Source organism: Rhamphochromis sp. 'chilingali' (genome assembly GCF_963969265.1).
Source record: "Rhamphochromis sp. 'chilingali' genome assembly, chromosome: 8".
Lineage (NCBI taxonomy): Eukaryota > Metazoa > Chordata > Actinopteri > Cichliformes > Cichlidae > Rhamphochromis > Rhamphochromis sp. 'chilingali'.
Genome location: NC_137935.1, coordinates 41213154 through 41227320, shown reverse-complemented (window position 1 = coordinate 41227320; position 14167 = coordinate 41213154). Strand labels below are relative to the sequence as shown.

General features: G+C 45.9%; 1 protein-coding gene across 6 annotated transcripts in view; it reads left to right on the top strand.

Moving 5' to 3' along the window:
- The first annotated feature begins 23 nt into the window (after nt 1-23).
- Nucleotides 24-14167, top strand: part of gkup (glucuronokinase with putative uridyl pyrophosphorylase) — a 21746-nt gene continuing 7602 nt past the window's right edge. For 3 of the 6 annotated variants that reach the window (XM_080888683.1, XM_080888680.1, XM_080888684.1), the window contains exons 1-15: nt 24-196; nt 1205-1311; nt 1395-1439; nt 1533-1686; nt 1776-1847; nt 4064-4152; nt 5548-5704; nt 5888-5965; nt 10710-10801; nt 10873-10978; nt 11053-11132; nt 11216-11284; nt 13237-13297; nt 13404-13420; nt 13515-13572. In XM_080888683.1, the coding sequence (XP_080744809.1) occupies nt 140-196; nt 1205-1311; nt 1395-1439; nt 1533-1686; nt 1776-1847; nt 4064-4152; nt 5548-5704; nt 5888-5965; nt 10710-10801; nt 10873-10978; nt 11053-11132; nt 11216-11284; nt 13237-13297; nt 13404-13420; nt 13515-13572 (1242 nt within the window). In that variant the 5' untranslated portion in view covers nt 24-139. The remainder of the gene's footprint in view (nt 197-1204; nt 1312-1394; nt 1440-1532; nt 1687-1775; nt 1848-4063; nt 4153-5547; nt 5705-5887; nt 5966-10709; nt 10802-10872; nt 10979-11052; nt 11133-11215; nt 11285-13236; nt 13298-13403; nt 13421-13514; nt 13573-14167) is intronic. The other 3 variants (XM_080888681.1, XM_080888682.1, XM_080888685.1) reach the window with 3 other exon arrangements.

Sequence of the window (14167 nt, the reverse complement as noted above, 5' to 3'; positions counted from 1 at the left end):
TTCTAAAGCTTTTATTTTGAAGGCCCCGCTCGGAAGTGGGCGTCTTTGTGGAAGCTAAGGTTTAAGCACATAGCGCAGACATTCCCTACACACACCCTCAGTGTTTAAAGGTTCCAGAGGAGCCCCGGGACCGGCTACGATGATCTGTATCCTGCTGGTAGCCGGGCACGGCACCGTGTTAGAGGCCCAGATTAAGGTGAGTCGGTTCAACGTTGCAGCAGCAACAGTGCAAAGTTCACGTTAGTTGTGAAGCCGCCGAACTGCCCGAAACAAGCTGACACTTTGGCGCCGCTTGAACTCTGGCTAGTGTTCGTACGTCCCTTAGCATGTTTACGAAATATTAACCATGTAATGGGAAATCCGGCTGACAAACCAGCGCATGTTTTCAAAACGTCGTTTTCAACGACGTGTCTGCAGCCCCCCCTACAGGCCGTTGCGACGATAACATGGCAGGGTTTTTCTAAAGCGGCGGTGCGCGATAAAGTACTGATGGGACATTCAGTGTTTAAATATCGTCTTTACTATGAGAGACGCTAACAGAGATGGCTTATTTCACTAGTTTGGCCACTGCGTGTGTGCTGTCCACTACACGCCTGTAACTGGTAAGACTTTTCTGTCATAAGGTACAAACTTTTCTGCTCTTTTTTTCAGTGAAGTGTCATTTACATGAAAAATGTATTTTCAAGAGAGATTTTGCAAAGACTGCAGCAGAAATGGCAACAATACGAACACGACAGTTCATTATGGGATCAAAAAGGACTGGAGTGGTTTAATGCAGGTACAACAGTGCTGCTGTCGGTTTACCAATGCAAGCAACAAAGCAGGACGTGAGCTGCGTCCAGTCCTTGTTTGGTCCTCAGGTATACAAGTCCACGTGATTCTTTTGAGCAGAGGGGGGCTCGCAGAAAATCTCTGTATTTCATGTGAAATAAATGAAAGGTGTAAAAACGTTCAGGTAGTGTGCAGCGCTGTTAGTGTAATCCAAGTTTTAGCTGCTTTCACAAAACCTGTGATGATAGAATTTGTTGAATTGGTTCAGTATCCACGTAAGCCACAGAGATGTTACCACAGCATAGCCCATGTTGTTGATGTGTTGCTACAAAGGTGATAATTAGGCCTATTGACTTAGCCATGTTTCATGCCGAATGGGGAGGCTGTTAGCAGGTTGTGGTTTTTGTGTAGTAAATCTTCCTTTTGCTGCCAGAATGATGAAACAGGCCTGTACAGCCACCTGAGCGGGGTACCTAAGGCCTTGCTTCCTGGAATTGGAGGAAAGAAGATCCTTGACTTTTGGTGGGAAACTGTTAACATGTGCGTGAGCGTGATCCACACGTGATCCGGAGAGCTTTCATGTTCCTCTGCATCTCACTGACGGTGTCTGTCTGTGTCTCCAGGCGCCAGCTGTTCACAGAGGTCTATCTGGTTACCAATGCTGATAAGTGAGTGGCAGTGATTGCACGGATTGGCTGGTGTTTGGAAGCTTTGCCATAGTTTTGCTTTTCCTTCCACTCCTGTTCTCTGAACCCGACCAGGTACAAGCACTACGAGCGCTGGGCCACAGCTACCGACTTCCCTGTGGAAAATATCATAAATGACGGCAGTACTACGCTGGAGGATCGCCTCGGGGCCGTGGCTGACCTGGAGTTGGTCGTACGCAGCCGGAAGCTGCAGGACGACATTATGGTGGTATGATCGCTCTGTCCGTGCCTAATGGACTAAATAACACTGAACAATCCCGAAGCCTGCTATTCAGCGTTTCTTCTCTGTGTGAGCAGATTGCTGGAGACATGCTGTGTGCAGACCAAAACTTTGACATTGCTCAAGTTATTCGCTTCTTCAGGTCAAAGGTGAGATTTTCATAGTACAGGTAGATGCCATTTATCTTGTATGAACTGACACCAAGCCTTGTGTTTTCATGACAGACTGCATATAAAAGACCATCACAGTGATGGTACCTGTTGGTCGAGTGTGTGGTTATCATCTAACTGTAGCAGATGTTAAAGTTTTAACATTTAATGTAGTCTTTTGAGTGGACAGTGTGAACTTCTGTGAGGTATATGTTACGCCCCTAGTCTAGGCGTGTAGAGACGTACATAAGGTTGGAGGAGAGAGAGACAAATCCCCGCCCTGGTTCCCAAGCCAGACATCCAAAACCAGTTGTGAGTAAAAAAGGTGATTTGTATTACAGGTAATGAAGCATAGCTCCAGGGTGAACCCAGGCCAAAGTAATAAACAAAACCAACTAAGTCCCACCAGAGAAAACTAACTAAACCCTAAGAAAGAAACAGAACAAACAAATGACAATACTAACCCTCGCTCCCTAACCCGGAAAACAGGAGAAAACTGTTTCAAAGAAAAGGCGGCTCCCCCCTTCTGCTTCAGAGTGCCTAAGCACTAAGTTAACACACCAAGAGCGGCTCTCACAGATCACGCTCACACACATGCACAGTAACAGTTTAGGCTGGGAAACCAGGTCAGGACCGCGTCGGCTGTCAAGCTACTCGCTCGCCCCACTCTCTCTCTCTCTCTTGGGAGCTGTCAGAGCGGCTTTTTGAACGTGGTCACCTGTTCCATGGTCCAATCAGCTGCTCACTACTCTTCATTAGGGGAGGGACCTGTAAAGAGTCTTAAACACAGTAAAGAGACACAGAACAAACAGCCCACACAGTATTCTCATGGCCACAGCCGTAACAGTATAGCAGTGGTGTGGTAGGAGATACTACTGTGGATCAGTATGGCCGACATAGTTTGACTGACATCAGCTGATATGATGGGTGATATTTATCTTGTGCCAAATGTGCAAAGTTGAAGTGATGAAGCACCTGTCAGCTGAAACAAAGGTGAGCACATTAAACCATATACATATTAAATCATATTGCTATTTCAGTGCACGCTAGAAGAAACATGGGAAATATGTTTGCTTGTGTTTTTTAAAATCATTTCACAGTGATATGGCTGCTGTCTTGTACAGCGCAGCTGTTACTTTCAACTATTTAAAGAGAAACAGCCTTCAATCATGTTATGAATGTTGCTGTTTGTCCACCAGGGGGCAGTCTGCCACTTCCCTGTTGGCAACAAGTAGCCTATTATTTTTAAACTTCATTATCAAATTATCTTCATAAGGACTCATAAATAACTCTGATATCTCTTTATGTTTTATGTGTTTTTAAAAAGATCACATTTAAAATAGTCACCTTTTTTAAATCACCAAATATTGGTATTGGTCATAAAATCGTCTCAGTCCGATCACCGTGTTTGTTTAATGGTTTGTAACACTGACAGCACTCTGTGACTTTTGTTTTCATACAAATCAAACATTTGTCACAATGAGGTCATTTTTAAAAAAGCAAAGAATGAATTCAGCACGGTAGCGTGGAGGTTAGTGCTGTCGCCTTACAGCAGGGGTGTCGAACTCCAGGCCTCACGGGCCGGTGTCCTCGATCCAACACAGCTCATTTAAATGTGTTGAAGTTCTCCAGAGGCCTGGTAATGAACCAGTCATTTGATTCAGGTGTGTTGACCCATGGTGATATCTAACACCTGTTGGACCCCGGCCCTCGAGGCCTGGAGTTCCCCACCCCTGCCTCACAGCAACAAGGTCCTGGGTTTGAATCCACTGTATGGGCGGGGCCTTTCTGTTTGGAGCTTGCATGTTTTCCTGTGTCTGTGGGTTCTCCCCGGGTACTCTGGCATCCTCCCACAGTCCAAAGACATGCAGTTAGTGCGGTTAACTGGTGATTGTGAATTTCCCATAAGTGTGAATGGTCATCTGTGTTAGCCCTGCGACAGACTGGTGATCTGTCCAGGGTGTATCCTGCCTCTCGCCTCTGTGGTAGCTGGGATAGGCTTCCCCTGTGACTCTGATAAAGATAAGTGGAAGAGATTGGATGGATGGGATGAATTCCACAGAAGGTTACACAGTCGTAAGTTGGTTATTGGCTATGATATGGGCTTAAGAGTTAACAGTTTGTAGCTTTTGTGCAGCAGTTTTGCTAATAAGCCCTTTTTGTGGATTAAGGGTGAATTATGTGTGCTAGCTCACCATGTTGTGTCTCCACTGCAGCCTGGTGAGCTGATCATATACTACGAGCTGGAAGAAGGAGAGAAGAGCAGCTCCAGAGGCATCGTAGAGGTCTGCCATGATTCCCACAGGTGAGGTCGGTGCTGGCAACATTCCTTAGAAATGCTGGTCCACGGTGACATGATAGCATCACACAGCAGAGTTGTTGTCGTTTGATCACAGTTAACTCCGTGTCCTGCTCAAAAAGCCAGTTTGAGATGATTTGAGCTTTGTTGTGTTATACTGTTGGAAGCAGCGATCAGACATAAATACACTGTGGTCATAAAGGGACATGATCGGAAACAGCACTATACATGATGTAGCCGCTACTGAAAATATCCCCCACACCCTAACAGCAGCACCACCTGCTTGAACTGACTGGACAACACAGGATGGATTCAAGCTTTCATTAAATTACACCAAACTGTGAGCCAACATCCAAATGTTGTGACACGCCTCAAGACCTGGGGTCCGTTCTTCGTGCCTCGCTTACTACATCCAAGATCAAATCATCGCGCTAACTGTGAGCTCGCTATTCCGGTTCTCCGAACACACCTGTTGTTGACGATTAGTACAGCTGGATGAAGTAATGTGAGATCACTGGGTGGCTTAACAGGGGCTACGCATCGATAGCAGAAACATTGATATGCAACCCTTTGATTGGTCGGCGAAAATGTCGAAGGAGAGCGCTCGGTATTTTTCGGCAGCAGAGCAAGAACTCTTGATTGAGGGATTTCAGGAGTTTCAGAGTTTAATTAAAACGCAAGGGAACACTGCAAAGGCTGCAAAAGCAAGGAGAGAGGGCTGGCAGGAAGTTGCTGACAAATTAAACTCGTAAGTGATTTAATAATAACAATAATAATGGATTGGATTTATATAGCGCTTTTCAAGGCACCCAAAGCGCTTTACAATGCCACTATTCAGTCACTCTCACATTCACACACTGGTGGAGGCAGCTACGGTTGTAGCCACAGCTGCCCTGGGGCAGACTGACAGAAGCTGCCATATCGCGCCATCGGCCCCTCTGGCCAACACCAGTAGGCGGTAGGTGAAGCGTCTTGCCCAAGGACACAACGACCAGACTGTCCGAGCCTTCCGGTTACAGGCCAAACTGCCAACTCCTTGAGCCACGATCAACCAATTTGAAATTTAACAAAACAAACAAAACATTTATGGAAATATTTGTGGCTGTTTGTTGTTTGTTTTGTTCTACTTGAACACTGAAGTGGCCCTTACATGAGAGGAGGGTTCGGGTTAGCTCATCTAAGTGTGAGACCTGCTGTAGCCATCGGCTTTAAATTTTGACCTGTTGTCCATTCACAGCGGCTCTTCTGTGGTTCACTTACTGTTGCTTTCCCATCAGTTCAAAGGAAAATGCAGACTTACGATTGGCTGTGAAATATTTGTGTTAATTATGTTATTAATTATGTTGTGTTAATATTTGCAGCTGAGAGTGAATGCTTTATATGCTGCACTTTCTGAATCAGGGTAACTCGCTTCTTGGAAAAGCCACAGGAAGGGCAGACGGCGTCCCAGCTAGCCAGCGTGGTGTTCTACTGCATCCAGAGGGACACGCTGTCCTACATGTCGGACTTCCTGAGCCAGCAGCCTCAGACCGTGGGCAGGGCTTTTGGACAGTTCTGGGTTCGTAAAGCTAAAGCAGCTCACGTGCTTCTTTCCATGCAGGCAGCAATGTGCAGGAACAGTTTTGAACTCAACTGCCTTTTATTCTTGTTGCATTGTTGTATCTAAACCCATCAAATCCATCCAACTTTATAACAAGCTAAAAAAAAGTGAAGACTTACTTTAATGGCTGTTTCTCCTCAGGAGTGGCTCATCAATGAGAAGCAGCGCCACGTGTTTGGTATGAAGCTTCCTACTGGCTTCCAGCTGATCGGACAAGTGGTTTGTATTCTTACCTCAGCTCGACACTTCCCTCTGCATCAATGCAAACAAGCTGGAGACGAGTGCTCGATTTATTTTATACTCGAGTTTGTCAGCAAATGAGGCCGTACCACGGAGAATCCTGGCTTCTGCATTAAGGCTGTTTGCAGTGAACAATCAAGATTAGTAAATACATTTAAGCTGCAATGTTGTGGCCAGAGGAACAAACAGTAACTCAGTCTCAGAGTCAGTTATCCTGCAGGTTCAAATGAATAAAGTTCAAATTTGGGCTGTTTTGAGATCAGTTTGGCAGTTTTTCAAACATGTAGATTTTATAGGTCATCAGAGAACATTACACACAATCAGACATAATGAACTTCACCTGCACAGTCAGCTGTGTTGAATCTTGGTCAGATAGCACTGAGTGTAGACTGAGGAGTGGGTGAGGTAGGTGAAGCTGAAGCCATCAGAAGCAGGTGATAGTAAGTGCCTGATGTGGAAGAACATGTTCAAACCAAGAGGCACAAGTTGCCTGCCTGCAGTCAATGTATCACCGTGAGTAAAGCGTCTATAACCCTAACCCGAGTTACTGGTTCTGTTAGCTCTATGAGGATGTAACATCCTGGACAGGGGGGAGCGCTGGTTTGAGCGCCGAGTCAAGGAGGCCATTTACATGAAAAAGGGAAAGACCATCTCTGAATGGAGGAGGGGCCTAAGGGTACATCTGTCACCATCTTACAATGCTGTGATTGCAGCCATTCCCCAACTCTCTGTGAATGGGACTGATGGCCATTGATCAGTGGTTGTTGATCAATGGTCATGAGAATTTGTATAATTATGATGAAGGAACTGACCTCCCAGCCCTTTGTTCCTCAGTGGGCTGGTTTCAGTCACTATGCAAATGTCCTGTTTATAAGATTGAAACCTGCAGTCAGCTGAGACTGAAGAAGTCACCTGGATGAGACACGAAACGTTTCTCCCACTGAAAACATCCATCCATCATCCATCCATCATCCATCCATCTTCATCCGCTTTATCCGAGGCCGGGTCGCGGGGGCAGCAGCCTAAGCAAAGAGGCCCAGACCTCCCTCTCCCCAGCCACCTCCTCCAGCTTATCCGGGGGAACACCAAGGCATTCCCAGGCCAGCCGAGAGATATAATCTCTCCAGCGTGTCCTGGGTCTGCCCCGGGGCCTCCTCCCGGTGGGACATGCCTGGAACACCTCACCCAGGAGGCGCCCAGGGGGCATCCTCGCCAGATGCCCGAACCACCTCAGCTGGCTCCTTTCGATGTGGAGCAGCAGCTGCTCTACTCTGAGCCCCTCCCGGATGGCCGAACTTCTCACCCTATCTCTAAGGGAGAGGCCAGCCACCCTTCGAAGGAAGCTCATTTCTGCAGCTTGTATCCGCGATCTCGTTCTTTCGGTCACTACCCACAGCTCGTGGCCATAGGTGAGGGTAGGGACGTAGATCGACCGGTAAATTGAGAGCTTCGCTTTTACACTCAGCTCCCTCTTCACCACGACGGACCGGTGCAGCGTCCGCATTACTGCAGCTGCAGCCCCAATCCGTCTGTCGATCTCCGGCTCCCTTCTCCCATCACTCGCGAACAAGACCCCGAGATACTTGAACTCCTCCACTTGGGGCAGGAACTCATCCCCGACCCGAAGTGGGCACTCCACCCTCTCCGTGAATTCGCTACCGCTACCAGGTGTGTTGACCCAGGGTGAGATCTAACACCTGCAGGACACCGGCTCTCGAGGCCTGGAGTTCCTGCCATAACCCCACCTCTGCTAAACTCTACACTTGGCACAGTGCAGTACTAGTACTGTGCCCCTGGCAACCGTCAAACCCAGACTTGTCTATTGATGTTTAGTAGTGAGGAAATTTCACAGCTGGATTTGTTACACAGGTGATATCCTGTCATGGTACCACACTGGACTTCAGTGAGCTCCTATGAGCGACCCATTCTTTCACAAATGTACAGACCCTTTCCAAAAAATTTGAATATCATGGAAAAGTTTATTTCCATAATTCCATTCAAAACATTAAACTTTCATAGATTATAGATTCAGGGCCCACAAACGATTTCAAGTACTTAGTAGTTTATTTGTACATAATTTGGGCTTCCAGCTCATGAAATCCATGAAAACATGATTTCGAAAAATTAGAAACTATAAAGACATGAGCCCAAATTTTACAGGGCATGAATGTTTTAAACTGAGTTTTACACATAACTCATCTACTAACTCAGACCTTCCCAAAGTGTGGGGCCCGCCAGAGCCATTGCAGGGGGGGCGCGGCATGAAAAGGGGGAAAAAACAAAATGCCTATACACTGCTAGCAAGGGCTCCCACAGAAACGCAAAGCAGGAGATGAAGCATCGCTGAATATGTTTCCAAACCAATTTCCTTCCAAGCCAAAGACTAGAAAATATGGTGAAGCACATCTGCCCTTTGGCTTCACCTGCACAGGTGCTGAGGTAGGTCTCCCTGCAGGTTTTCCCTGTCGGGAGCAGCACTGGGCTGTTTAAACCACGGACAAACAGGATCCCACAGCTGTTTGTTTTTAAACCCATTTTGCACAGAGAGACATTTTTTGAAAAATGTATTGACAGCAATGTTGAATATTACAGTATTACACAGGAAAAAACAACTACATGTAAAACAATCACACCGTGACGCCTCTGCCTTTGTAAATAGAGGGACAGTAACTGCGTGTTTATGTAAGCGTGTAAACCTGCAGATAGAGACAAAATACTCTTAATCTGACTGTCATTCTGCAATTCATCTCATGTAAACAATAACGTGGCGCACAGCTGACGTGAAAAAGGCACGTACCTTTGACGTTGCGTGACGAACTCTGTATTCCTCGTCCACACGTAAACACAAAAAAGGAGTTTAAAAAATCTGTTTTTGGTGATTCGAAACGCCGTTTACGTGGACGAAACAGCTGCGTTTTCAAAATCACCCGTGTAGGTGCGGACGCAGCGTAAAAGAGTTGGTAGTTTATTTTCTTACTACCTGCAGATTACTTGTATTTGCTTAATTGTTTACTAAATGTTTGAGGTGTGAAATAAACCGCAATGGCGCAAAATATGGGCGTGTGTGGTTGGAGGATGTTTGCGAGAGGGGGCGAATATTTTTCTTGTCAAACAAAGGGGGGCCCAGCAAAAAAAGTTTGGAACCACTGTACTAACTCAAAGCACCTGCACAGGTTTTCCCAGGTGTCATTAATTTGCTTCACTTTGATCCAGTTGTCTCAGTTAGGTTCAATATGGGGAAGACTGCACACTTGACAACTGGCCAGAGGAGCATCAATGGTACCCGCCATAGGATGGGTAAGCCACAAAAGTTTATAGCTAAGGAGGCTGGCTGTTTAGAGTGCTGTGTCCAAGCATATCAATGGAAAGTCTAGTGGAAGGGCAAAATGTGGCAGGAGAAGATGCACCAGCATTCAGCGGATTATCAGACAGAAGATTCAAGAATCTGGTAGAGACCCAGAAAGAGTGGAATGAGGCAGGAATCAAAGCTTCAAAACCACTTCTGAGCCTGAGCGACTCAACTGGGCCAAGGAGAAGATGGACTGGACTGTTGGCCAGTGGTCAAAGGTCCTCTTTTCTGATGAAAGTAAAGTGTGCCTTTCATTCAGGAATCAAGGTCCAAGTGTTTGGAGGAAGATGGGTGAGGAACAGAACCCAAGTTGTTTGAGGTTCAGTGTCAAATAACCACAGTCAGTCATGATTTGGGCTGCAATGTCCGGTGCAGGTGTTGGTAAACTCTGCCTTCTTAAATCCAAGGTTACCGCAACAGTCTACCAGAGTGTTTTAGATGACTTTATGATTCCTTCTGCTGAGGATCTGTATGGAGATGCAGATTTCATCTTCCAGCAGGACATGGCCCCTGCCCATACCGCCAGAAGCACCAAAACCTGGTTTGATTGCCATGCCATCACAGTGCTTGACTGGCCAGCCAACTCACCAGACCTAAACCCCATTGAGAATCTATGGGGTATGAAGAGGAAAAGACCCAGACCCCAAAACAAAGAGCTGACAGCAAGTACCAAGGAAATCTGGGCCTCCATAACTACCAGGCAATGCCACAGGCTGATTGCATCAATGCCACATCGAGGCAGTGGTTAAGGCGAAGGGATTCCCAACCAAGTATTGAAGATTGACATATCATTTTGAAAATACCACATTTTGATTAATTTGATGTGATCCTAATTTTTTTTTTTCCTGCAAAAAATGAGAAGTGAATGGTGAGGTCTTCACAGTATTCATTTTTTTTGAAATCATGTTTTCATGGATTTCATGAGCTGGAAGCCCAAATTATGTACAAATAAACAACTAAGTACTTGAAATCGTCTATGAGAGTTTAACGTTGTGAATGGAATTATGGAAATTCCATTCAGAATATCATTTTCCATGATATTCTAATTTTTTGGAAAGGGTCTGTATGTAGAAGCAGCCTGCTTGCCTTGGTGTGTGATTTTATGCAGCTGTGCCCATGACAGTGATTGGAACACCTGGTTTGGACGGGCGAGTCAATATAGTGTACTCTCGAGTACCTGAAGCTAGAACTGCGCAGGATGGATCCTCTTTAAGGGAACCATTATTGTCTGGGGTAAAAAGAGTAAAACAAAATTGCATTTATATTTTACATTAATGTAAAATCTATCTTAAGTACATTTCTGCGTACAGTTACTTTACTTCCTTTTTCTGGTTAAATTTCAGTCTAACACCACTTTCTCTCACAACATCTCAGGGACTGTCAGACTACACCAAGTGGCTCACCCACTACTCCACCAAGCAGCAAGGCAGCCCTGCTAAACCTATTACATGCCGGTCATACGCCAGGTAAGAAAGCATGGACACGCAACTGCCACACTTTGGTATAAAATACTTCCCAAATCTCTGACGACTCCCAGGGTGGGACTAATGGGGAATCCCTCAGATGGCTTCAATGGAAAAACAATCGCCATGACCATCGCTAACTTCTGGGCTGAGGTTACTCTGCTGGAGACCCAGACTTTGGTAATACAAATGACCACATATTCTTATAAACTAAAACATCGCCACTCTGTTCTAAAGTATTGTGACCTTTGTAGGTTTTAGTCCCTCATCCACTCAACGACCCCACAGAGTTTGGCAGCCTGCAAGATCTGTTCTGTATCAGCAGGAAGGAAGGGTGTGTATGCAGCCAGCTGACTGAGCCCAAAGGCAGGATGGAGGCGTCATAGTGAGGAAGTCTGTCTTTATTACTGATTGCAGGTACCTGGGGGGTCTTCGACTGCTACAGGCGACATGTAAGAAGTTTTACCAGTTCTGCTCCAAACAAGGGTGAGGGTACCTGCTGCTATCCGTCTGTGTAGATCACAGGTGTCAAACTCCAGGCCTCGAGGGTCAGCGTTATGTAGGTTTTAGATGTGTCTTGATCCAACACATCTGATTTAAATGGCTAAATGACCTCCTCAACCTGTCCTGAAGTTCTCCAGAGGCCTGGTAACGAGGTAATGTGATTCAGGTGTGTTGACCCAGGGTGAGATCTAAAACCTGCAGGACACCGGCCCTCGAGGCCTGGAGTTGGACACCCCTGGTGTAGATGATCTCTAATGTACTCTGTGCGTGTCTGCTGATTCATAAGAGCTAAAACACTTCATAACAAAGCCTTGTCTCTTATTGAAAGCAGGTGAAGAATTACCTGCTTTGACATAAGAGCTTGTAGAGAAAATGTAATGAAAAAAATGAAAAAGTAATTAATAACAAGCTGCTAATGTCAGATCTCACATGCTTACACAGTGGAGACTAGTGGACAGTTGTAACACTTACAAGGTACATCTGAAGGCAATACTCAGATCTGATGCTCAAGGGGACCATACTTTCCTTCAAGACAATGTTAGGATGTATTTATATCTCTGTGTGACTGAAAAGCCAGTGTTGCTCGTGTAACTTCTAGAAAGGTTAATGACGAGAACTCGCAGCTGTTGAGCTGAACCGCAGTTAGCACCAAGGTGTCAACAACGAAACCTGGGATGTGACGTGGACGAGATTTACAACAAAAGTCTCCACAGCCTATGTCAGCATGGGGACAGGAAGGTTGACTTGGACAAAGCAACCAATCTCAGTCAAAGCTGTGTCACGGCGTGCTAGCCAACCACCCTCTGAATGTAGACCGATTAGTTATACTTCTTTGCTATGTGGATTTATTGGATTTTCATCATTTGTTTAGTGCCGTTGATCATGTTAGCCATGTAGTATTGTCTCTGATATGACTGAGCTTGTGTAACAGGCTGTAGATTGTATGGTTAGCCTGTTAGCTGTAACTGAGCAAATGTGTCAAATCATTCGTCTAAATATTTGAATGTTTTCAGTCTGTGCAGACTGTCTGTCCTTAAACGTTTGTGAACGAGTTCACTGAATGTGCGTGTGCTGCTATAACACGGGCCGTCAGTTTGTGACGGCATTTTGCTACATCAGACCGTCGGCACTTGTGTTGGCAGACATGCTGGTATTAGCTAACCGTCCATTCATGAACTGATTGAGTTTGATCATAAAATTCAAGCTACTCCTGGAGTCCAAGAATCCATCCATCCATTCGCTTCCGCTGATCCTTTTCAGGGTCGCGGGGGACGCTGGAGCCCATCCCAGCTGTCATAGGGCGAGAGGCGGGGTCCACCCTGGACAGGTCACCAGTCTGTCGCAGGGCCAACACACAGGGACAGACAATCATTCACACTCACATTCACTCGCACATTCACACCTAGTGACAATTTGGATTATCCAGTTAACCTATCCCCACAAGCTGCATGTCTTTGGACGGTGGGAGGAAGCCGGAGTACCCGGAGGGAACCCACGCAAACACGGGGAGAACATGCAAACTCCACACAGAAAGACCCCGGCCTGATGGTGGAATTGAACTCAGGACCTTCTTGCTGTGCGGCGACAGTGCTAACCACCGTGCCACCGTGCTGCCTGAGTCCAAGAATAAACATGGAAATACAAAGTCCAGTTTTATTAAAGTACAAATACTCACTTACTTTCAGTAATACAGACACAACTGTAAACGACTGCATGAGTTCACTGTTGAATTGTCTGAGAGTGCTATGGTTGTAGACAGGGCCGCGCAGAGACATTAGAAGGGGTGGGTACTCAAGCCCCGCCCCCCACATGTGCCTGGTTGTAGATATGTGGAAAGGTTCAAATGCCACCAGAACCCTGTTAGCTGTTTACAGGTTTGGATCACACAGGCTGGTTTTCAAAGCTCATCCAATGCTCTGCATTCTTCTCTGCAGGATTGCTTTGACAAAGCAGAACTTCACCCTGAAGTACGACACCAACATTCCCCGACAAGTGGTAAGGATCCCTTCAGATACTTCAGAGTGTAATACGTAAACGGTTGTGGCCTGTTTGCATCTAATTCAGTCTAATGATGATGTCGTATATTTGTGTTTGTGTGAAGGGCCTTGCTGGAAGCAGGTGAGTATTTTTGCTTTGTTTTGAAATGGCGTACCATAACTCAGAGGTCATTTTGTGCACTTTGTAATGTTCTACTTGTTTATGATTCTCACAGTGCCATCGTCTCAGCTACTCTGAAGTGTCTCATGAAGTTCTACAACATCACAGATAATGTGAGGACATGTGACCAGTCTACCTACACACATATCTGCTTCCCTGGGTGAATGGGTTAAATGCAGAGGAACTATTTCCCTATGGGGACTAACACGCACACTTTACTTTATCTGAAATACAGGGTGGCCATTTATATGGATACACTGTAATAACATGGGGATGGTTGGTGGTATTAAAGTCCTGTTTGTGGCACATTAGTATATGTGAGGGGGGAAACTCCTCAAGATGGGCGGTGACCATGGTGGCCATTTAGAAGTCGGCCATCTTGGATGCAACTTTTGTTTTTTCAATAGGAAGAGGACCATGTGACACATCAAACTTGGTAATGTCACAAGAAAAACAACGGTGTGCTTGGTTTCAACGTAACTTTATTCTTTCATGAGTTATTTACAAGTTTCTGACCACTTATAAAATGTGTTCAATGTGCTGCCCATTGTGTTGGATTGTCAATGCAACCCTCTTCTCCCACTCTGCACACACTGATAGCAACACCGCAGGAGAAATGCCAGCACAGGCACACATGGAATTCAATGGAAAGGTGGCGTGTGGACAAAGAAAGGCATATTTGAGTTCCTGAGTGCAGATCTGGGTCTT